General features: G+C 38.0%; 1 protein-coding gene across 1 annotated transcript; it reads left to right on the top strand.

The window, feature by feature from the left end:
- Nucleotides 1-771: 771 nt before the first annotated feature.
- CEP43 (centrosomal protein 43) lies at nt 772-17,936 on the top strand. Its single transcript, XM_035320701.1, has 12 exons — nt 772-789; nt 4,302-4,406; nt 4,869-4,923; nt 5,583-5,671; nt 7,114-7,248; nt 8,010-8,093; nt 10,120-10,337; nt 12,960-13,069; nt 13,681-13,749; nt 14,469-14,508; nt 15,110-15,203; nt 15,661-17,936. Exons 1-12 carry the CDS (start codon nt 772-774, stop codon nt 15,733-15,735), a joined length of 1,092 nt encoding a protein of 363 aa, XP_035176592.1. The 3' UTR covers nt 15,736-17,936.
- Nucleotides 17,937-25,481: the final 7,545 nt, after the last annotated feature.

The raw sequence follows: 25,481 nt of genomic DNA, 5'->3' as shown, positions 1-25,481 counted from the left end.
TCACAGAACCATTGAATGATTTGGGTTGGAAGGGACCTTACAGAGCATCTAGTTCCAACCCCCTGCCATGGGCAGGGACACTTCCCACCAGACCAGGTTGCTCAAAGCCCCATCCAGCCTGGCCTTGGAAAACTTCCAGGGATGGGGCATCCACAGCTTCTCTCTGGGTGCCTGTTCTAGTGCCTCACCACCCTCATGATGAAGAATTTCTTCCTAATATGTAATGTAAACCTCCCCTCTTTTAGTTTAAAGCCACCCCTTGTCCTATCACTATACTCCCTGACAACGAGTTCCTCGCCAGTTTTCCTGTGGTCTCCCTTTAGGTACTGAAAGGCCTCTATCTGGTCTCCCTGAAGCCTTCTTTTCTCCAGGCTGAACAACCCCAACTCCCTCAACCTGTCCTCATAGCCAGCCTTCTGATCATCCTCATGGCCCTCCCCTGGAGTCATTCTAATACATCCATGTCCTTCTTGTGCTGGGGGCTCAAGAGCTGAACATGGGGCTCCAGGTGGGGTCTCGTAAGAGCAAAGTAGGGGCAGACAAAAACCTCCCTCGACTTGCTAGCTCATATAACTGTTTTGAGTAGGGAGACTTTTTATTTTTTTCTAGCCTTTGGTTAAACTAATTTAAACATAGTTGTTCTCTGTGGTATTTCTTTATGTGTATATGTCAGTATGTTTTATTAGGTCATAGAACTGAGAGACATCTAGATATTATCAAAACAATTGTTTATTTCAATACTTCAGAGTGAGCGTTGGCCAATTTTTCAAGATGGAGGAGGCTAGAAAGGTAACTAATAAATTTGAGGTCCAGCTGAAGTAGATATATTAAAGAGAAAGTTATATGACCAAGGTATAGATGACTTGGTGTGAGGTACTGCAGGTAAAGACAGCTCCGGAAGGATTAGAATAAAAACACAGTGGATAGAATGTATCAGGCTGTCAGCATATTGTACACATAATGGGAACACATAATGACTGGGCAATTTTTAGCGAAGAACCTGTGGTGCCTTTGCTCTCTCATACAACATGATTTTGTAGTGAATTACAACAGATCAGTTTCTTATTTTGAATTAATTTGGGGCCACATTGGTAAAGATGTAAAATATTTAGCTGGAAAATTAAAAAATAGTTGTATGACCACTTGTGAATCTGTTCAGGGCTTGTCTGTTTCGTCAGGCTTTAAGCATTGGAGTGTTTAATGAAGTCATATTGTGAAAACTGGGAAATGTGTAAATATATTTGCATTTGCAGTTGAGTATTTCCTGCCTTTTCTCTGAGCTGCAGTGTGTGCGTATATATACACGCACCGTGTGCATATGGGTGCTGCATATATATATATAGCACTTAATGGACTGAATCTGATGAATAAGATTGCTTCCTAATGAATTCTGTAAACATATAAAATGTAATTCTGGATCTTTGTATTTCAGTGAAAACAATCACTGATACCGTGTGACGCATGCTGTACAAATACAAATGATCATCTGTCTTGAAGAGCATGTGATCATTCTTACAGAGAAGTTGTCGTGAAATCACAGAATCCTAAAAGGTTTGGGCTGGATGGGACCTTAAAGATCCTCCATTTCCAACCCCCCCCCCCACCCCCCCGCCATGGGTAGGGACACCTCCCGCTAAGTCATAATCTAAGGAAGAAGAGCCATAAGAGCCGTTATGCTGCTTAATGTATTGGTTTGTTATTTTGTTTTGGTTTGTATCTTTCAATCTCTTTCCTTCTGGAAAGTTAAGTTTATGTCACCTGAGTTTCACAGCATCTCGGGAACTTGCTGTTACTACAAATATGAGGAGAAAAAAGCAATATAAATGTCATATGTTTGGTAATGCTTTTTTTGCCAACTGATACTCTTCTTGATAATTTGGTTCAAACCCTAGGCAGCTGAGGTGCTGGCAGATATTGTGTTGTAAGACAGAATAAAAATACTTTTTTTTTGTTTTTTAATGAGCTGTTAACTGCACATGGGTAGGTCAGTTAAATTGTCATATTTGTTTTCTCATCTTGTATCATGTATTTTAAAAATACATTCCATTTATTTTAAAAGCATAATGCTTTTAAATGTCTTTTAAATTATTCACTGTCGTGATCAGTGTGCTGCACAAGACCGTACACCTGTTTTGTCCCCTTTTTTTATAGCAGAAAATCATTTCTTCGACTCAAGGGGAAACTTTTTTTTTTTGCATAACATCTATTTCTTACTTTTAGAAGTTAAATAAAATATGACCATTTGTAATGATTTCAGATGAAATGAAATTCAACTTTTAAATGACAGTATTGTCCTCTTAACCTTGGGGATGTATCCTGCCTTCAGGAATATGAGAATGAGGACTGCATGTGACATGCAGAGTAAGCACATGATAAATGTAGCTGTACGTATTTAGGGTTTATGGCTTGTAAGCTTTTTCTGCTTCCTCTGTGGCATGGATTCTCCATCTTTCTTTTTCCAGCATTCTTCATCTTTTCAGTTACATTGCTAGCAAGTTTATCTGGCTTAGCCAGGGAGGGCTGCTGTGTTGAAGGGTTTGCCACTTAAGCAGACAAAGAACAGTCATGGAAATTAGTGGTCCTGCTTAGGGATGAGGACCTCACAGACCTTGCGGCTGGGAAGTGACAGGACAGAGCTAACAAAACTTGCTGCATCCAGTCTGGCACCAGCTTTGGATATGGGCTGGAACAGGCTTTTAGCCTGGGGTGATCACTTCAGACAGCTTGATGTTATGCTTGCTCCCCAGAGGCAGATAACACTGTTTCTCCCAAGGTATGTGACAGTTATTTTTGAGTTAGGAAGAGGTGACAGTGAAAGTGAGGCAGGAGGGTGCCCACGTGCTGCTAAATTTCATGTGTGCAAAAGGTTGTTTAAGCCTGTGCATCTGTGGAGTGGTTTTGCAGCACTGGAGCAGTTGGCAGCAACACATCACTGTGCTTTGTCTGGAAGATGCGTAAACAGTTATCTCAGTTGTAGTGCATTCTTCTACCATGTGAAATCTTATGCTACAGATATTCACTGCCCTAAGCATATATTCAACTGCACCATGTTCTCATGCATGCATTATTGTTAACTGTTGAATGCAGCCTTGCAGAAGGAGAGTGTAGCACCTCCAGCAGGCTATTTGCAGACCTCTGAGGTGAATTTATTTATTTATTTAAATTAAAGCATAAAATTAAATAAGCATTTTCTTAGCTGTTGGTCAGAATGTAAAATGTAAACTGATTTTGTAAAAATAATATTCAATTTAATAGCTTCTAAGATTATTTGATGATTGGATGCTGTATACCAGCACCTGAAAAAAAAATTACTGTATATGACCATTGCATACAACTGATGAGCATTTTACTCTTCTTCTGATGAGAAATCTTTCACTTTTTTTTTGCATGACTTTTTCCTTTAGAAAGGTGTCCAAAGAGGGTTACCTTTAAGTTGACTTTCCTTTGCTAATATATGTGAGGAAACCTAGGCACTCCTCAAAATATTCTTAATTTTAGTTATGCAAATTGGTCTTTCTTTGCAAATCTTTCTTTGCTCTTGACCAAAGTGGCATACAGAGTAGCTCAGTCCTTTTTATTTGATGCAGTGTAATCTACTGTCTGCTTAAAAACATCTGATTAAGAGTTGATTAAAGTGGTAAACTGCTTCATCAAATGTAATAACTTTTGTGTTCGTTTAGTATGTTCAGTGAAAGAAGCAGAGAAGTTGTAGTGTTTAAAGAATAGGCGAGACTTAAGCTTAAATATTCAAAGCCTTCTTTAGAAGAATTGTGATCCTTGACATTGCCTCAAAGTCAGGCAAAACCTCAGTACAGAAGTATTTGAATGACTGGAATCATGTTCTTTTCCTTGAGAAATTTTGATTATTTGAGTGTGATCTGACAAGAAATAATAGGAATTTGTATATTTTAACATTAACTTTTAAAAATGTATTATCATAAGCTATTTGTTTGTCTTTCCTGAAAGAATTGTAAATTAAGGGTAGGTGTTTCAAAGCTGCCTGAAAAAGCTGGATTTCTAACTCTCAGACAAAGGTAACAGGAGGTAATACAGGTAATTTGGAATCATTTTGAGCACAAATAAATAATTCAGAAAGTCTTGTATCAAATCCTCCCCCCACATACGCACACCCCATTGCTTCTCTGGAAACTTTCTCAAACTTTCTCACCCTCAAGTCACATCGCCTGCAATCTTAAGTGTCGTAATTGCACTGATGTAGATTATAATCAATGCCAAGTTGCTTGAGGGGAAACAAATAGATGTTAAGATACTTGCCAGCTCTTTGCATTCTATTTGCATAGGGAAAACAGTGCTTGTGGAAATGGCATTTGTTTTTTTCTTTTATTTGGCAGGCAGAGTTGCGAGCAGCTGTTTTTTTGGCACTGGAAGAACAAGAGAAAGTGGAGGTAAGAGAATTTTAAGAAGTGTTTCAGTTCAGCATTCCTGGCAGTTCTTAATGTAGGTCTTAAAAATAATAGCTTTAATACTTTATATTTGTGAAAGGTATCAAGAGAAAATTGTATACTGTTGCATAAGAGCATAAAGAAAACAAAGCAGGGATTGTCAGGTTGTTTCCCAATATTTAGAAATAGGAATTGTCATATAGACTTTACTGTAAAACTATAGCTTTAAGTAACTATCTTTGTTGCTTTTATATTTCTTCTGTCGAGTTGATCAGAATAACTTATAGATAGTAAAATCAAGAGATAGTAGAATCAACAGAAAGGTAGATTTTGGTACAGTGTATTACGTGTGACAGGCGTTACGTGGAGTAGTATACACCAAAATACCCACTTGCTGTGATTTTTAAAATTTCTTAGTAGTACAAGGATATTGTTAATTACCATTTGTTTTTTGCTTTTTGACAGAACAAAACCCCTTTGGTAAATGAAAGCTTGAAAAAATTTTTGAGTACAAAAGATGGTAAGTTCTTTGATTACTATGCCTCTCAAAATAATAAATTAGTAAATAAAGGATTAAATCTTTTATTAACAGTACTATCTTGATGCTGTAAAGTATGCATTTATTCCTGTGAAATAAATGTGAAATACTCACTTCAGAATAGAATACAATCTAGAATTTTTAATGTTACTGAAGTTGTATTTTTAGCTGAGGTGACTAATGCATTTAAGTTAATATTTCATATTGAGTTGTGATTTTGCTATTTCAGTAAAGCCCTTCTAGACAGTAAGCAATGAAAACAGACTGTAGAGGTACACACATAGGAAAAGTGACAAAATGATGTTTTTAAAGCCACTGAACAGTTAAAAACAAAAAATAATCTTTAAGACAGTTTTGTAAGCAATCTCTATTTATGTTCTTGCAGTATTGCTGACTTCAAATAATTCAGATACAATGGTTGAGTTAGAAATTAGGGAATTAGCACACAAATTATGAAGCAGATGTGATGTGAGCTTGTGTGTAGTCAGCTGTGGGATGGTAGCTTGCTGAATGTCTAAATGATATCTGTAGCAGTGTTGATTCAACGTAGATGTTCATCCTGAAGCCATATACATGCTATATCTTTGAAGTAAGAATTGTTTCTGTCTGGTATATTTTTACCTCTCTCATTTACTTTTTAGGTCGCTTGGTGGCAGGTCTTGTTGCAGAATTTCTACGTTTTTTCAATCTTGATTTTACGTTGGCTGTTTTTCAGCCCGAATCAAGCACAGTAAGACATAATGTTTTTTGCTTGTACGATATGCTGATTGTTTGGAGTGCATAGCAATGTAAATACAGAAGCTATGGTAGTTTGGTTTAAGCCAATCGCTTGTGTTTAGTCGAAGAAATTCTTTATACTTAGTCTAGAAAAGGTATACATTGCCATAAAGACAGATTTCCCAGGAAAATGTGCCAATATGAATGATTATTGCCTTTCAAAAGTCAGTGCTTGACAATATGTTAAGTTTGAGTTAAGAAACTTGCGAAACCCTAGAAGAGTATATATGATAAAATACCTCTGCAACATTTTTTGTCGGTAATCTCACCATGTCATATTATTAACTTAATATTGTTACATGAAGGTTAAAATAATGTCAGTAATCTACTCTGAGAGAAATTTCACTAAAACAATGGACTTTTACAAGGTGATTGCTTTTAGGCTTTTGATACTGAGGTAGTTTTTCTGTTATGTTTGCTTCTTTGTCTCTTTGTGGTATAAACATTTCTGTAAATAAATTTTGGGTTTAAAACAGTTTGATTTAACTGAAGAATTTCTCTTTACATTTCAAATGCTTGTTTTTATTCTTAATGTCACTTTAAATAGTTAATTTACTTTAAAAAATTAAAATCCATTCATTGACTTCTTATTTGAACAGTGATTTTCTTTTTCGTCATTTGAATTGGATACTGATTTAATTGTTTTAGGAAAAAAATATTGGGAAATGCACTGAGTACAGTTTAAATCAACTGGTGTTGTAATTAAAAAAATAATTTTGCTCTTCCCCAGAAGTCCACATATGTTTTTAAGGGCTTAATGATATAAAATCCCATATACTCTTGTTCTTTGCCAAATAATCTTTAGCTGTATTTATTACATTAGGACACATCTGTGCCAAGATTCAGATTCATGCTACCAAACAGAAACAGTCATGCTTTCTCTCTTGCTGCCACTTGCTGTTGGGAGAAGTGCTTTGTTTGCAGCATGAAAGCATCTTATGCTCTTTGAAATGCTTTCTTTTTCTGATGAAAGCATCATCTCCACCTGTTGCAATGCATTTCTGAAACTTGGCCAAAATTAAGCAAGTTGGACAATACTGCTGTGTATAATGCTGAAAGATTTTACTTTACCTTCCTGTACTAGTCCCTGTCTCTGAGCAGTGTATTTCATTGTCTTCTTATCCTCCACGTTTCAGTGTGCTTGGCTAGTGTTTTTGTATTTAAAACAACTTTGGATGGTTAGTCATAAATTCACGTACAGATAAGAAGTAAACGATTTGAATAGGCTGTTATTACTTTATTCCACATGCAATGGGAAGTCTTAAATAATGACTGATTCATCAGATTATTGCTGTTTTAAATAAGACCAAAAGCTTTAGGAGTTACTACAAAATATATGTTGTGTTTCCAGACAGTTATTTCTGTGTTGTGAGTTATTTCATTTTTTTCCCCCAGTTAAATGGCTTGGATGGTCGAGAAAACTTAGCTCGAGATCTGGGAATTACAGAAGTGGAAGGTACTGTGGGTGGTCCCCTGTTGTTGGAGGTTGTTAAAAAATGTCAGCAGAAAAAGATTTCAGGCAGTGGAGAAGTAAGTAGTTATAATGTGTAATTTATTTGTTTTTATAATAGATTATTTTCAATTTAAAAAAAATGAAATGAACAGCACTTGGCTAACATAGTGTTAAATCATTTCAAGCCTTTAATGTACGGTTAGTATAACAGGAAAAGCTTCCAACATAGCTTATAGCAGAAACCAATGCTGCAAGATGACTACCAGTGTTCTGTTACTTCTAATACCACCCTTTAACTAATATTCTGCAGCAATGTACTAGCACAGAGTGAATCTGGAAAAATGATGCAAAACATTTTGCCACTTTTTTCTTATTTCTTGTGTGGTTAGATAACATCTTTAGTTAACAGCTCTGTTACATATTTTTTATCTTTGGTGTACTTCTAGACTTTTCAGGTCTTATTAAGATAAGAAGTGGTTTTGCCAAAGCTTTATAGCTCTTTTTAAGACAAATACATAATTTTAAAATTAAATATATGGAAGTATTGAATTAGCTGATAGCAGTGAGAGTAATATTTTAATGTAGTATAATAATAAGTTGTTAATTAAATGAATGAAATCTAACCAATAGCATTTCATTAGTGTCTGTAGTGATTGTGGTTTGAAAGAAAATCCTGTGTACCCGAGATGCAGTTGGTACATTAACCAAAGCTTAAATTTAGAAGCAGTTGTCGTAGACTTCCTAACATAGCAGCATAGTGTCACAACGTGCTTATAGTATGATGGTATTATGGCATGAACCAATATATTTTAGTAAGTATTTGTGTGAAACGTTTCAGATTGCTCCAGTTCTAAGTGGTAGCCTGTGCTCCACAACAACATCATCAGATGGAAGATCAAATACACACCCCATACCGAGTAAGGTAAGATATTATTTAATAGAATAAAAAAGCTACATAGCATACAGGAGAAGTGGAAGTTAGGACTCATGGAAGTCCAGATAGAATTGCATTCACTTAAATGATCAGTGGATTTTTCTCCATTTCTCTCTACTATTAGTATTTTATTTCTGTGCTCAGATGCTAAGGACTTTTTAAGTGGAAGAAGTGTTTGGAGCAGGTAAAATGTCCGAAAAAAGAATATGCTATCTAATGTTTTAGACCTTCATTTAGAGGAAGAAGTAATACACAGGTTGTTTCTGAGCGGCAAAAAGAATGGATCCAGGCATCTTACAGAGTAGGCCCTATATTTTGGCATGCAGCAGCAGCTGAGGTGGTGATCAGAACATTGTAATTTACATACTCATTCAGATGTGATGAGTTTTCAAGTAGAATATTAGTTGGAATTTATGATTGTGCTTTTTATACTCTATATACCTCTGTTCTTTCCCAAGCAAATCATAATTCCATTGAAGCGGGAGACAGAAAAATGTGCTCAAAATGCTTTTCATGATACATTTCCAAATCCTCGGTGAAAATATCTTCTCTCAGAAGGAGGCAACATTTGGTTTCTGTATTGATACCTGGTTTAAAAACAAAAACCCAGCAACAGCTCTTGGTTGGACAAGTTAACCTCTAAGAATTAGCAGTGGATATCTTAACGGGACTACAGTTCTTCAGTTTTCCTGGTTCTCTCATTCCTTGGCAGCAGGATGGAAGAATATTATGCCTGTGCACCATACATACTTGTGGTAAAAATAATGCAGGAGGAAGAAATTTTAGCAAGTCATGGCTGCAACAAAATGAAAGTTAGCTGAACAATGTAGTTTCCTGTTGGAAAATTAAAATTTTCTGGTGGATTTTCAGCAAGTCTGAGTTGAATTGGCTCTGGTTGTGACTCAGCAGCCAATAGGTGTCATAGGAGGGATCGTGTAAGAAGAGACCAAGACCACAGCTCCTGGCAGCAGCAAGGATGACATTTGTTTAAGTGCAAGTGTGAAACCACACTCTGATTTATCTTATTAACAACATTAGACTGAAACCCAAAGTAGGCACGTTGCTCATTGAACCATTAGTCACGCTTAGCTTACCACTACAATTTGAAAGTAGTTATTTCCCTTTAGCAAAGCTTTAGGATATATGAAGTCAAGCAAAGATCCACTGTTGTGCTTCCATTTCCTCAGATAATATAGTAGCAACTCACTCCCTCAGGGCCCAAAAGAGAAAAGTGTCCGTAACTTCCCTTTTACTCTGGTCAGGGTATCGCTAAACTCTTAATTTTCAGCAATTCTGTGTCTCAGGGACAGGGGATTAGAAAGTTGTAACTACCACTTGTAGGTGTAAGTACTTCTTCTTGATCTGGAAGAACTGAGCTGCTGCCCGCAATCGAATGTGGTTCTGTGACTGAAGTAATATGATCTTGGTAGGCCTTTTTCAACTTCCATGGCCTACGTTTTGAATTAACTACTTTACCCTTCCACATTTATTTATTTATTTATTTATTTTTAAGATGATGTAAGTTGCATGAGTTTAATTTATTTTGAAGATAATGGCTTTAATTCAATAGAATTTTTATAGAGGAGTTGCAAAATAACACTAAGAAAGCTTCACGTAACTTTTGCACTTTTTAAAAAGAAGTATTCAAAGGTGGAACTTAAGAAGCAGCATGCATGTAGATTGCCTTTTTTGATGAGTGACATCTTTCAAAATAAGTTGCTCTTATAATAGAGCTAATCTAGATAGAAAAGCTATGCAGAGGGCGGAACAAATTTTTTAAAAGGCAGCAACATTAAAAAAAAAAAAACACTTTCTAAAGTAGTAGAAACAGCTTTGTTTCTGTTGTATGATTTCTGATGATTGCACAGGAGTACTAATAAAATTGAAATAACCAATGTCGGTTGGTATATATTATACAACTGCTTACGGTATTTTAAGAAATAAGTTTGCATGGGTTTTCTTCAAGAGCTATTACTTTTCCTTTCAGTGAGGTCTGTTTTCTTTATCTTTCAAGGTTGCTGAAAGCACTCAAAGTGATACAAGTGTCTCATCAGGGGAAGCAAGCAAAAAAAGTATTCATTTTCTGCCTAATGAAACAAAACTAGATCCTCAGTTGCAAAACAAAGACTTAAATACAACAGAAAAAAGTGACCCAGGTATGGATGAAGATGATGTAGAGGGAGATTCTTTTTTTGACGATCCTATACCCAAACCAGAAAGAACTTATGGCTGGTAAGTGACTTGGACTGTCTACTTGATTTAGGTTTGTTTTGTTCTCAATATTCTTGCTGACCTTCAAGAGCTAGATGATGTTTGATTATTCATACTTTGTAAGTGCAAGTGTTCAGATCTGTTCTGAAGTATTTTGTTTCTGATATGCACAGTGTCAAGTGTAATCTCTTGAATGTACCTGAGAGAAAAACCTCTATCGTTTTAAGGTGCATCAGTTAAGCTGTATCACGTCCCCAGGCTATTACTTTGGCAGAGTGAACACGTGTGAGGTACAGACACCAATCTTTCTTTCTGCAGCAGATCTGCAGTTGTGACCAGCAGTAAAAGATGAGAACAATGAGAGGAGTGGTGTTTTGGATATCTGTACAACTTTGCAAGAAGTACAGAAAATCTGGTGAATGTGTAAACAATAAGCATAAGGAAAGCTTTCTCACAGCTGAGGATTTCCTCTTCACATCGCAGCACCTTTTCTGTGCAGATCTGTTTTCAATGAATTATTATTCTTCCTGCATATGTGAATTCTACACACGTTTATGAAGGGCATTTTTATTGGTCTTCTGTGGCTGACTGATTACTGAAAAATACCATTTGAAAGAAGAGCTAGTGATTGAACGGTGCAACTGTTTTGTTATAAAACTGCACAGTTCATCTTTTCATTATCACATCAGAGTTGTGGTTCTTTTGGAGCTTAACTATAGTTTAGCTAACTATAACTTAGCTAACTATATTGAGAAGTGCTGGAAGATCGTTTTATGGTGTTCTTTTAATGTGCTTGAGTAATTGGAGAATTCTTCTAACAATTGGAGGATTGTCCTAGCATGGTAGGGGTTACCAGAAGAGGCTGCAGAAACATTTGCAAGTCCGTTTCACAGTAGCTCTCCTCAAGTGCACTTTTTCCCAGGCTACACTGAATGTGGGCAGAACAGTATAAACCTTTTTGTATTAGTGACACAGTGGATACTTACCCTTGAAACAGGATCGTTTTGGTACATCACAAAGTAACGATGCTAGGTAAGCTAGGTTTCTTTCTAATAAATGAATGGACTCTTTGAGAAAGATTATTGATAATTCATTTTTAGTTAGAATCATAGAATATCCTGAGCAGAAAGGGACCCACAAGGATCATAAAGTTCAACTCCTGTCTCCACACAGGACCACCCAAAAATCAGACCAGATGTCTGAGAGTATTGCCCAAATGCTTCAACTGCAGCAGGCTCAGTGCCATGCCCACTGCCTGGGGGAGCATGTTCCAGTGCCCCACTACCCTCTCAGTGAAGAACCTTTTCCTAACACCCGGCCTGACCCTCCCCTGTTGCATCTTTCTGCCATTCCCTCTGGCCGTGGATAGGTGGATGTATACAAAGAGCAGAATTTCTTTTTCTCAAAAAGCAGTGATTTTTCTGTGGAAAATACTGTGTGTTACAAGTAACCCTACGATGGTAGTTCTTTTTCTTATTGGAAATATCAGGATTAAAGTTGCATCTCGAGTACATTTACTGTTCCATATTCAAGAATGTAATTAAGTAGCTGTTAACCAAAATCTAACTATTGTAGCATGTGGTTGCATTGCCATGAAACAGGTTTAAATGATAATTTGTAATGTTAAAAATCTAATAATTGAACTTAATCTTTAAACTGAACTCTTAAAGGAATTCAGTCCTTCAGATATTGAACCAGAGATTGTTACCAAACTACAAAGAAAACAGGAATTACTGCAAAGTATTATATTTGCATGTCATTGTAGAAGTGTGTCTTAGGTTATTTATTTTTGAATGGTTGCAGTGACCAGGTGGTAGAAGCATAAAAGGCTGAACTTCTGGGTAATACCTGTTTCTCATTGTTCAAGCATTTTCATATCACAACAAGTCAAATTAACTCTGTGGGTAAACTATCTTTCTTTAGTGCCTACTAAAAAGATCCATACAAGTAAAAGACTCTTAATTATTAATTAAAATAAGGATTTTCTTAGTGGAGAAACTTCCTACAGGAAAAATGATTTTCAAATTATGTCTGTAAGTAGAGTCACAGTCTACTGACTAATAGATTTTTACTTGCCCTAGGTCTCTGACCTAAGTCTCTGTTCAATATTTAAGTGGTAAAATACATGATATTTTGGTATAATGAACAATTCAAATGATACTGTTCATTCTTAATAGGAATACAATCAGAATAAGAGTTCTAATAATATTAAATGTGAAAATATTGAACACATTTTTAATAATAGTGTTTCTTTATCCTTTATTTGGAAGAACTATTTGAATTTGGCACTTTGAATATATGAATGCAATGAGTAATAACAAAGTGAACTTTAACTGATGGTGATGAGATCCAGAACTGAGAGGGTTTTCATTCTGTGGACTGATTGCTGTTGGGATTAATAGTTTTATTGGACCTATTTTTTTACTGTAAAACAAGCTGATTTAAATACTGATTTACATTTGAATCTTCTTTTGGTTATGTTTACCCATGGGGATAATAAAGGCTCCTTGATAAAAATGGTGATGCTGATATAGGTGCACGAGGTCTGTCTGTGATGAAAGCAGTCAGGCAGAAGCCTTTGCGAGGTGTCTTTGTATGCATTTTGCAGCACTCCAGAATACTTGTTTATTTGGTTTGTTTTAGGAAAACTGAATCCAATAAAGCAGGAAGTCTAGCATCCCTTTCTGATGCACCGCCTCTGAAAAGTGGGTTAAGCTCCCTGACTGGTGCACCTTTGCTAAAGGAGCCTGATGGTAAGCTTTTGCGTGGTTTTGTGTTTTGATGAATGTAGGATGTATTTCCCAGTGTATATAACACACTGAACGGTCTGTATGTTCAGATACAAATACGATGTAAGTTGGCTTTCTGTGGCCCCCTCCTGGCTGTAACATGCTTTACAGTCACGCTTATATCACTGAGTGATGGCATACTGTTTATGTAATGCTCCCCAGTGGTAGCATAATAGAGCGTAATTTATCTGCACTCCTTTTTTTGTGTAAAACAGTTTTCACGAGTATAAAATCCTAAGGCTCATTTTTAAATGAAACTTCTTTAATCCTTTCTACTACTGTTATTTGCACAAGTTCTTTGGAGACACTTAAGGATATTTGTAAAACCTGCACCTGAATACTGGGATATTGTCTATGTTTGTTGCTCATGTCTTTAAATGTTAGCACAGTTCAAACCTGAAAATTGAATGCAATATTGTCATTCTATATTATATGTGTATATATATATATGTATAAATTATATAAGGTTATTATAAAAGACCACTTTCTATAAATGGTTGATGGGTGTGTTTAAGTCGGAACTTATAAGAGTCACAAACCAAATTCCTGTAATAAATGTTATGTTTTTCTTACAGATTTGAACAGAAATTCTGTTTTGAAAGACCTGCGGTTAGTGAATGCAAAACTGGGATCTTTAGAATTAGGCAAGTAGCAGCAACACAAGCTCTGATATTTCCAACCCCAAGTTCTGGCACAGCTTCTTAGAGGAATCTGAGAAACTGAAATACATATTGAACTATGATTTTGAGCTTCTGTTACTCTATTGAACACCATTGTCAGACTTGCTGGAATTAGGAGCAAGATCCCATCTGAAGGAATACAGAAAAGTGAAAACTTGAGTTTTGTGTGCAAATCAGTGTTTCACCCATGCAGCAAAAGTTTGATTCATGCCATGCATAGATTTGCTAATATCAGGTGTCTTGGTTTCTAATAAAAGAAGGATTTTACGTCTTTTTTTTTTTTTTTTAAAAAAAAGTAGCCAGGCAAGTCTTGCTGGTTTTCAGTGGCATATTTACTTTCCCTCCACACCTCTTGAAAGTTGTCCTGTAGGCTTTAGCAGCAGCAATTAGATATTAGAAATATCAATTGTCTCCAAATAGGGCTGCTAAGTGTTTAAATTTTGTCTTCAATACTGTCAATATTCTGAAAATTCGTGTATGATTTCAAAACATTCTTTCAGTGTGAAAGAGATTGAGATTAATCACAAACATAAACTCAGCTTCTCTTCCTAATCTGCATAAGTAGTGTGATCTATTCCCACTATTGCTGGCTATGAAAATATGAGTCTTGGTGCAGGAATAGATTATTCTTTTGCATTTTGTGGAAAAACACGTTTGATTAATACCCTTTAAAAATTCTTTAGGAAATGGAGATGACGATGAGTATGCTGATGACTTCAACAGGTAAGAGAAGGATATTATTGCAGTAGCTTAATATTTCAAACTTCATAAACATATCCATTGATATATTTACATTATTTTCATAATATTTCAGCCAGTCATGATTGCTGGACTCTGCCAGTATCTCTGAACTCCTTTAAATTTCAATTAAAAATAAACTTAAAAGCCAGGTGCTATCTTTAAGATGCTCTTTAACTTTAAGTTGCTTTGGTAATGGAAGTTCTTTTCTTGAACGTGCACTTGGCAATGTTTTAACATTTTGATTATTTCTATGAGGAAATTAATAGGGTGCATGCTGAATTATTCCAGTATAAAATAAAGCATTATGCATAGTCAGTAATAAATATTTAAGAGTTTCGTCCTTTTAATGCAAAGATATTGGTGTTGTAAACTGCAGGATTATAGGCTTAAGCCAGGATTTATCATGGCTTCATCCAGGTAGAGGGGCTCTGATTATTTTGTGTGTTTTTTTAAGTAACTTCATATTTAACTTGCTAAGGAGTGAAATCAAAATCAAATGTCAAGTATAAATTACAGAAAGGTGAATGTAATGCTTGGATGTTTGAAAATAAAGTTTTAATTCTGTTTGTGGTTTTCTTTCTAGTACTAGCCATCGCTCAGAGAAAAGTGATATCAGTATTGGCGAAGAAATAGATGAAATTTCTGTTGAAACAGAAGACTTGAATGCCAGTGATAAAGTATGATTCTTTTAAATTTTTTCTTCTTTACACTCTTCTGATCTTGTGTTTTTAATTTTTAATCCCCTGTGAAGGAATGTACTGTTGTATGTTCCAAAGTTATGTGCTGAAGTTGTATCATCTATTATACTCTGCATCTTTATACCTAGTATTTCTATCAAGTTAGATACTATATTGATTTAAAAACAAACAAAAAACCAATACAACAAAATTGTTCAGTAGCACAACACACTCTATTTCAAGGCAAGTAAAATGGATTTGAGACTGAGTTAGCATCCAGCATAGGAATGCCTTATCCCTTTATCTCGAGGTCTATCTAAGCACTTCCTGAAGGTGTTAAAGTCTCAATGAAAGAGCTTGAGGCCAAGAGGATGGGGTGATGTATGAAGGACTATATGAAATAATGCTTGTTTTTTTCTGTGCTTTCTTAGTTTGTGATTTTATTGATTTTTTCTAGCTTGAAGACATCACACAAGACCAAACCATTTCTCAATTAAGTGATGTTGCAGATTATCTAGAAGATGTGGCATAGAATTGAACAGCAAAAATGTTTCATTGTGCTGGACTAGAAGACTGCTGTGGACCATTAATTTCAGACAATCACTTTTGCTGGAATGTCCACTCCCTATTTGTGCCTTGTTTCAAAAAGACTGGAGGTGGAGAGGGCTTTTAAATATTCTTAACCAGAACTAAATGAAACTGTGTTCCCATTTGAATCTGATATTAGAATTATTTTCTTCATTTGGTTCAGCCAAGCCTATTACAACAGGAGATGGGTTTTCCAAGCAGAATGTCCATTGCTGGCAGTGGGCATAATAAAAAGCAGTGCATCAGAGAACATCTGCACAGAGGCATGTGGCTTTACAATGAAATTTTTTAATTTTATTTTTAGAGATAACCAAAGCGAGAACCTTCAGAGGTAGTGCTTCAAACTTCTTGTAGTTTTAACACAGTTTTTTTCGAGTCAGCATGTCATATATTTATGGTAAATCTAGCCACAATACCTAGTTGCTCCAGACTTACTTGAAACTACAGTTTTTCAGACTTTTCTGAAAGTCAGACTTCTTTTTAAAGGCTTATCAAGTTAAGCATATATGAACTCTCAAATCTAAATTTAGCTAAATTTAGGAGCTAAATTTAGTACTAGTCTTAACTCCAAATATTCTTGTTTAAATACGTTTGTCAGACCATTGATGGCAAGACCTAAGCTGTTCTCATGTATGATAATTTCATCTATGTTACTGGTTGCTAAATCATGAAAATTAATTCTGTAAGGATCCACAAATCATTAACTAAATCTTCCTGTTTTTTTTTTTTTTGTTGTTGTTGTTGTGGTTTTAATAGCGTGATAATGATTTGTGGAGTTTTTGTTATTGAGGGCTCTTCCTTTGCTGTAAGCACACTTTCATTCTTGAAAATCCTTGTATGAAAATGAGCGCCAAAAAGTGAAACCACTAACTGTTTTTCAGAATGTAACTGCTGTATAGAAGTAAATCCAAAAAGTTAAAAATATGATACCGAAGACATTATTGATGCTAAGTTCTAGCTAAGAGCAAATTTCTTTATTTTCATTGTAGTCTTGCAAAACAGGGTCAGTAATGGAAACGTTGACAGTTCCTTAACGATACTATTGTGCACGGCGCTGCTATAATATATAGGTCATGGACATTCAACATACTGAAACTAGACTTCAAAATGAGCACTTTCTGAACATTGTGAACACGTTTGGAAAATATATATGTACATGAATATAAATAACTTAATCATTTTTTTAGACTTTGTAAATTGTTTTTTTAATTATTTTTTCTTGAAAACCATTGTCCGCTCATCAATGGCCACCTCAGAAGTAGCATGCTAAACTAAAGCCATTGGTTAAGCATATAGAGCTGCTACTAGTTTTGGATGCTGACTTGGAACTTTCTTGCACTGGGCCAGCAGGCATGGAGCAGTGCTGGAAATTTAGGCTTGTACAGTACATAAATAATGAGAGGAGGGGGGAAAAGTGTGCCTTTTATTTATGTGCACCCCAAAATAAGCCAGCAAAAGCATCAGAATATTTAGTCACCATGTTAACTTCTAACTTTGTGCCATGTTGTAGCAGCTGAGGAGAATTTTTTTTAACCCCAAAAAATCAATGTGCCATAGACTCATAGACTTCAAATAACAGCAATGTTGTAAAAATGATACACCCCGTGTAAAATTTGCGTATACTTTGGGGGAACCTGTGCCTCAAGATACTACATGTAAAAAGGTCGTTTCTGTTTGAATTCTTTTAAGGAGAGTAACAGCATGTCTGAAGGATGTAAATGCCCACTTGAACACTTGGGAACAATTGGTTTCTGGCATTCATTTTTAAGGTATATGAAGTAATGTAGAGACAGTGCTATTTGTGTTTTTACATGTCTTGGGAAAACATGATACTGTTACCTGTTAGCTGTAGGATATCTCGCAGTTTGTCATACCAAAAGAAGCTAAAATTTTATTAAATGAATTTTAATTGCATTTGAAGATGTGGCCTTTAAATAACTAATTAATATTTAAAATGTTAACATCACTTTTGTTAACAGCAGTGTGTTGTTCTCTTACCTTGGGAGCTAATTGGAGACCTTGCATTTTGGCTTTCAATTAGGAAATGCCAAAAGGTGGTAAGTCTCTGTGCTGTTCCTCCTGTGGGATTTTACTGAATTGTGTATAATACTTCAAGTTGCAGAATAAAGCTGTTGTGCTGGCTAAGTTGTATTTTTGAGACTTCTTGAATCAAAAATATTAATGTTTAGGAAATTTGGGAAGCCCTGTGGTTTTGGATGTTTTCTGGAAAATTTTTTCTTCGTCTCAGAGTCAGTGTAGACTGCAGAGTGTAGTTGAGAATGTGTGTGTGCTTGGGTTTCTTTTAAGCCCAAACTATCCTGCAAATTCCTCATGGTGATTCATAAAGTCTGATTAACACCAGACTGAATGGGGTTATTGGGTATCAGACTGAGTTGTCAGATGGTTTATGATTCAGCAGAGGGGGAGCAAAAAATACAATCTTGATCAACAACATTTCATATTCTTTACCATTATTAGTTCAACTGAGTTTCTTAATAATGACTGACAAGCTACGTCTGTTCAGAAGCGCACACTGTGAAACACCCATACATTGTAATTTCTGTAACTAATTCTAGGATTTCCAGGAATAAAAAAACTCAGGCCTAAGCTATAGTTGACAGTGCCATATCATTTATATGACTGCTGTTGCTGACAGAATATTAGAAAAAAAAAGAAAGAAAGAAAGAAAGAAAGAAAGAAAACCTATGTCTGCTATGCCTGTCTCAGTTTTTTGTAGCAATGTGTTCCACTTCATTTTTTTAATTATTATTTTTAAGCAAATGAGAAACTGCAGTGCTTCTGATCAAATATTTCCTCATAAATGACTGTTTCCCCTTTCTTAGCTATGGGCTGTTTCGGCAATATAGTCCTTATTTAGACTACATATCTAGCTGTTCAGAAAACCGACAATACTTCTGTTACTGACGGGTGAATTGGGTGCTGATGATAAATGAGGTTTTTCTTTGCATTTTAGCAAAGCCCAGGCTTCTCTCCAGGAAAGAATGCATTCTTGGATTTCATTCATCCTAAAGCAAAATCCTCTACAGACTAGTCGTAATGGCATATTGCAAAACATAACTTGCAACATGACTGTATTGATTTCTACCCAAAAAAAAAGAAAAAAAGGAACTTGGCTATTCAAGACCGTTGAGTCACCGTAGGTTGAACCTCCAAGAGAACTGCAGTGAACACTGAAAGTGTCAGTTCCTTTGTTCATATATCATGAACAGTATTAAATTATAATAAAAATGAAGAAAAGAAAAAGACCTCTTCCATACATATTCTGTTTTGGGGACTACTGAGGTGCTAATAGCTGTTGCAGCTGTGATTTTAAAATACTGAATAATAGGAAAAATACATAGCTGTTCTTGAGCGTACAATGTGTCACTTTCCAATAAGTCCATAACGACTTAGTTCCAAACTTTATATGCAACATTTCCAAATCATTTACTCTTCTTTCTTTTTTTAATATTTCAGAGGGCCAAGTTTATATATTTTTGTTCAAAAGAGTGCCACAATCTATCTCCCGGGCCTTGAAATAAATCATCTCAGTCAGCTAGGTCTGTTGTGGCACTTGAATTTGTACCTTTCAGGGGAAAAATGGTCCATAAATAAATAAGTTAAAAGAGGGTGGAACTTTGTTCACTTGCACGCAAGCGTCTTCAAGCACTGTCTCCAGACACTATCTGAGGAACAATAGAGAGATTATAACAAGGCTGAGCATATAATTAAAAGGTTACTTTGGAAAACATTTGTTTTATGCGTTGAGCTGTACGTTTGCTTTTAGTGTTGTGGTTTTTTTACAAAAGTGTGTCACTCAACTGAGGGGAACAGAGTGCTTTGTAAGCTCCTCAGAAAAGCTTTTCAAAGCCTTGTAAGCACACTGCAGGAGAAAAGATGCAGACAGACCTGATGCTCATGAACTAATGAACCACAGCTGAGAACCAAAAGGCAGTATGAGGAGTTGAGCAAAGAGCAGGAAATCTAATGGGGACAAAGCAGGTGTGCATCAGCACATGGTGCCTGGGAAGCAGCCTGCCTGCTGGTCCCAGGTGCGAGGTGGGAGATACACAGCCGTGACCTGAGGCTGAGAAGCTGAGCAGTGGGGAGCAGAGCAGGCTTCGTGTTCCTGCTTAGCACCTAGGGGCCGCTGTGACCAGCATGTGCAAACAGCAGTAACGGAGCTGGTGAAAGGGTGAATGGTGAGGCCAGAGGCAGTGCTTAAGACCACTACAGCTGACACAGTTACGATGGTGACAAGCCACACACCATGGTGCCTAGTGCTAGCCAGAACAAGTGCCCCAGTGTACTGGAGGCCTCAGTGCAGACACAGCCCTGCGGCAGGTGTAGCTGTCTGGGGGGAGCCTGCACAAAGTGACTGGAGCTCTTCCTGGAGGCTGGGGCTGTTGTTGAGGCTGCAGCCTCACCTGCAGGAGCTGCACTCTGGGCAGGTCCCTGAGCTGCTGGGTGAGCAGGCTGTGTGGCATCAGGAAAGGCCAACAGGAACCAAAGGTACTTTGTGGCCATCATAGAAGCAAGGACCTCCAATCCCCCAGTGCATGTAAGGAGGGGAGGATCAGAAGTAATGTTTAAGCAGGGGGAGGACTGATTTGTGTGAGATTATACAAGAAAGGTTTTTCTCCAACTGCAGATGTCTATTTGGAGAACTGTAGCTCCTTTGCAACAAGTTGAAGTGAATTATTAAGGGATCCACCTAGCCATGACATTGGAGCCACTGATGCTAGAGAAAGTGACAGGTAACAGTAGCCAGGGACTTGCTTCTGCAAAGGCTTTGACGGCACCCCCTGCCAGTTGGATCTGTTGTTTTGGGAATTTTTCCCTGCCTCATCCTATCTCTAGTACAATGTTGAGAGGCTGAGGCTGTCAGTCTACTACTTGTTGTTTCTCACCTGTGCAGACCTGAAGACATTGGAGGGGATCTAGAGTAACTGCAGGACTTGGGTCTCAGCTGAAGGACATGGGAGTGATTGTGCCTCATCTCAAGTTCTTTTTCATGAACAAGTGTGCAACAATAAACAAAAAGGGATGGGAAGTCTGCAGTCACAAAGCTATGACATCGCTGCATGACAGGAACATGGTGGGGTTGCACTATTGGAATGTTACAAAGGATGAACACAAGTTTGGCCAGCAGGTGGGAAAGAGAAACGGAGGATTTCATGAATGGGTAGATTGAACATGCAGAGCTGTCCTGGTTTCAGTTAGGAGAGAGTTAATTTTCCTCCTAGTAGCTGGTAGGGTGCTATAGTTTGGATTAGGATGAGAAGAGTGCTGATAACATGCTGATGTTTTAATTGCTGCAGAGCACTGCTTACACCAAGCCAAGGACTTTTCAGCTCCTCACTCTGTCCTGCCGGTGGGCAGGCTGGGGGTGCAGCAAGAGCTGGGAGGGGACAGACCCAGGACAGCTGACCCAAACTGGCCAAAGGGGTATTCCGTACCATCTGACGGCATGCTGAACAAGATATAGGGGTGGCTAGCCGGGGGGGGGGCTGGCTGCTCGGGGATAGGCTGGGCATCGGTCAGCAGGTGGTGAGCAATTGCATTGTGCATCACTTGTTTGTACATATTATTATTATTATTATTTATTTCCTATCTTAATAAACTGTCTTTATCTCAACTCACAGGCTTCACTTTCCTGTTTCTCTCCCCCATCCCAGAGAGGGAGGGGAGAGGGTGAGCGAACGGCTGTGTGGTGTTTAGCTGCCGGCCGGGTTAAACCACAACAAGAGCCTAAATGGAATAGGAGTTGTGACAGACCTGTTGAGAGCTTATTGTCAGGGATAATGGGGCGGTCAACAAAGGGGATATTGTGGTAGGCACCTGCTACAGACCGCTTGATCAAGAAAAGGAAGAGAATGAAGCCTTAAATAAATTGAAGAAGTGTCCTGACTACATGCTGTGGTTTTCATGGGGATTTTTAACCAACTCAAAATTGCCAGAAGAGCAACATAACAAGACACAGCAAGCCAGGAGACTCCTGGATGGTGACAAGGACAATTTTTACTTGAGTGCTGGACAGGATTTTGGGGGATGTGTGTGTGCTAGGGAGGTAGAACAAATCTGCTGCCCAGGAATAAGGAAGAGCTGCTCAGATGCAATACCCGACTCTAACCTTGGCTACAGTGACTATGAGATGACCAAGTAAAAGGTCTGAGGGCAGAGAAGCTAAGTAGCAGAGTAATAACCTTGCACTTCAGGAAAGTGAACCGCAGCTTGTTCAGAGATCTGTCTGGCAAGATCCAAGGAGGCTGCCTTGCGGCTTAGAGGGGTCAGGAAAGCTGTCTGCTTTTCAAAAGCATTTTTCCCACTGTGCAAGAAAATGAGTAGGCATAGCAGGAGGATAGTCTGGCTCTTTGGGGAACACCTGGCTGAACTCAAATGTAAAAAAGCACATGGAAGATGGGAGTGAGGATGGGCTGTGTAGAAGATTACTTAAGGAAGGTGCACAGACATACGGGAACAGTATAAGGAACATTAAAATTTGGATGAAACTGGAAATAGCAAGGGATGTGAAGGTAGTGAGCAGGTGTTTTTTTTTTTTTTTTTTTTGTTGTTTTTTTTTTTGCAAGTGGGATATCAGCAAAAAGATAATTAAAGAAAATGTGGGCCTGCTACTGAATGGAGTAGGTGAATGGAGTAGGTGACTTAGTGATGAAGGTTAAAAAAAACAAAAACAAAAAAGAGGTATTGTTTATTCTTCACCTCTGACTTTACTGACAAGGTCCTGCTCAGGCTTCTTTGAAAGGTTGTGGTGATTAAGGGTTATTCCGGATGACTTGAAAAAGGAAAACATTACATCTAGCTTTTAAAAAGGTGAAAAAGAAATTACAGGCCAGTTGGCCTCACCTCAGTCCCTGGGAAATTTGATAGAAGTCATAATGGCAGCCATTTCTAAGTACAGAAAAGGTGACTGATTTCAGAACAGCCAAAATGGGTTTATGAAGGACAAATTGTGCCTGACCAATGTGATCACTTCCTGTCATTAGGTGATTGGTTTGGGGGACAACAGTGGATGTCATTTTCCTTGACTTTAGCCAAAGACTCCCATAGCACCTATGTAGCTAAATTGTGGAGAGGTACAATACAGAGGTGCGAGAAAATTACTTTTATATGGTTTAAAGGGTTGTGAAAGTTGGTGGTGGGTTGAAATCCAGGTGGTGACCAGTTAGAAGTGGCATTCCTCAGTGCCAAATACCAAGCAGATACTGTTTTATGTCTTCAGCAGTAAATAGGATGATAGGCATCCACATCTCATCCACAGATGGTACCAAATGGTAGCAGGTGATTTGCAGGTCTGCCATTCAGAGGGATCAGTGGGATGATGATGGGTATGAAGCATATAACCTGTGGAGGGCTGAGGCTGTTCAGCCTGTAGAAGTGAAGGCAGAAGTGTGGGGTTAAACTGTGGTCTTCTGCAGTTAGGGGGATCATCTGGAAAACAAACCTGGACTCTTTTTTAGGTGCTCAGTGAAAGAACAACAGTCAACAGTCAAATTACATTAGGAGAAGTTCCATCTGACTAGATACAATAAAAAAAATCACCAGGAGAATGTTCCAGGAGTGGAGCAGGTGCCCAGGGAGACTGCACATTCTCCATCCTTGGAGATTTTCAAAATTCAGTCTGATAGGCCCTGAGCAGCCTGATCTAGCTTTGAAGTTAGGTCTGCTTTGAATGGGAGGCTGGACCTCTAGAGGGCTCATCCAACCTAAATAATTTCGCGATTCTACCCAAATGGGCCTTTATATGGAAGATTAGTTACTATGGGGATAGATAGACTCAATCTGACTGCCTCTGTGCATGCAAATTGCCTTGTTTGCATGTAGAAGCAGTTTTGTTACACTATTTATCTACACAGATGTTCATGTATATGCTAACTGTCCAGCAGAGAAAGGCCATCATTTGCAAATATGGTAGGTTAATGTCAACTCTAGCATAAGGTTTTTAACCTTAGGTGCTTGAAATAATCTCATAGAAAATATGAATTAAGAACCTACCTAACTGGATTGTGCACTGCGTAGGTAACTGCAGCTGACCCTTATACTGGATCTATCTAAGTTTAAAAACAAGCCATACAGTTGTTTTTCAGTTTCTTAGCAGCTTTAATTCTGTGTTGGTGTGTGTGTGTGTGTGTTTTTTTTTTTTTTTTTTCTTCTCAATTGCTGAAATGCTAATGGGAAACCACAACAGATACAAGGTACTAAAATCAGGTCAATTGCACAGTTCCCCTGTAGAAGTATCACATGTCTTCATAGCAAGAAGAGGTGCTTCAATTCTTTTTGCTCCGAAGTGGAAAAATTTCCACCTCATGCTTGCAAGATTGCTGTTTCAGCTAACAAATGTCCTTCAGGGACGGCCTTGCTGCAAGTGCACCACTAGGAAAGTTACGGTGTGTGGCAGAGCAGTGTTTCCAGTTGGATTTGTGGCTTAGGTGGTTGTGGCAGAATCACTTTGAAGTGATGTTCCTGTTATGTTTTGGGCATACAATTCTGGTGCTTGGTTATAGGCTATGTGATGAAGGGTTCATCTCCACAGCCGGAGGTTAAAGTAATCCTCCACCTGGGCCTCTCTGATCCTGCAGCTCCTTCCTCAGGAACGGCTCTGTAGGGCTGAGCACCCTGCAGCCACAAACTCCCAAAGCCCCCTTCGAAGAGGCCTTGCAGCCACATAAATTTTCCTGCTTGGGGTGCACAGCCCTCCAGTACGTGAAACATGGCTGGGAAATGCTGAGGGAGGAGAGAGGACGGTGAAGTCTCTTCAGGTTTTCCTTTTATGTCGGTGACTGTTAGGTTATGGGATTAAGGCTCATCTCTGTGAGCACGATACTGAACTGGAGACCCCAGAGCCCCCTGACACATCTCCTCTTATCCTCAGGGCCAATGCAGGAGAGTCACCATCCCATGGTCTCCCAGCCAAGCCGATGGGAGAGGCTCTGCTTTGGGCCACCTCAGAGGCTGGGGGACCTACGGGGCCGTGGGATCAGGGACCTAAAGGGGCACTGGGGAGGACCTAAAGGGGCAATGGGGAGGGATCGTGGTGGTTTGGAGGAACAAGGAACACCTGTGGCCTGCAGCTGGAGAGGCCCATGCACGGCTGCGCTGGGCCCAACTCCGTGCACAGTCACTGCAGGCCTCAAACCACAGTGGCCAGACAGCAGGGCTGGGTCTGCTGAGAGACCAGGCTGAGCAAACTTGGAGGGAAAAGGCGCCTGTATGGTGCCCAGTGGCTCAGACAAGTGACTGATGTGTATCAATTCATATTTTCTTCATCTCCTTCTGACTGCAAAGTGGGAGAGCTGCGCTCTGTTTGTTAAAAGGAAACTGATAACCTTGAAAAACAAGTGAAAAAAAAAAATTGAAAAATTCTGAGCAAACCAAGAAAAAATTACAGTATTCTGGTTTTCAGAAAAACAAAAATAAAGAATAAAAAACCTAGAGTTTTGAATTATGTACACTTATACTTCATAGTTTAACATGTATTAGTGGGAGAAATAGGAAATTTAGAAAAAATCTTTAAGAAATAAACTGTAGATTTAAAGAACAAATTTTGCAAAAAGCAAGACATGCCCCCACTCAGTTATTGCAAGTGTAGCACTGCAAAAGTAGTGTTCCTCAGTTACACCCAGTCAGTATGCTGAATTAATTCTTAAGGGAAATTTAAGTTAGGCACCT

The sequence above is a fragment of the Oxyura jamaicensis genome, chromosome 3, assembly GCF_011077185.1.
Source record: "Oxyura jamaicensis isolate SHBP4307 breed ruddy duck chromosome 3, BPBGC_Ojam_1.0, whole genome shotgun sequence".
Lineage (NCBI taxonomy): Eukaryota > Metazoa > Chordata > Aves > Anseriformes > Anatidae > Oxyura > Oxyura jamaicensis.
Note: the sequence above shows the minus strand (reverse complement) of the source record. Positions and strands in the feature narration are given on the sequence as shown.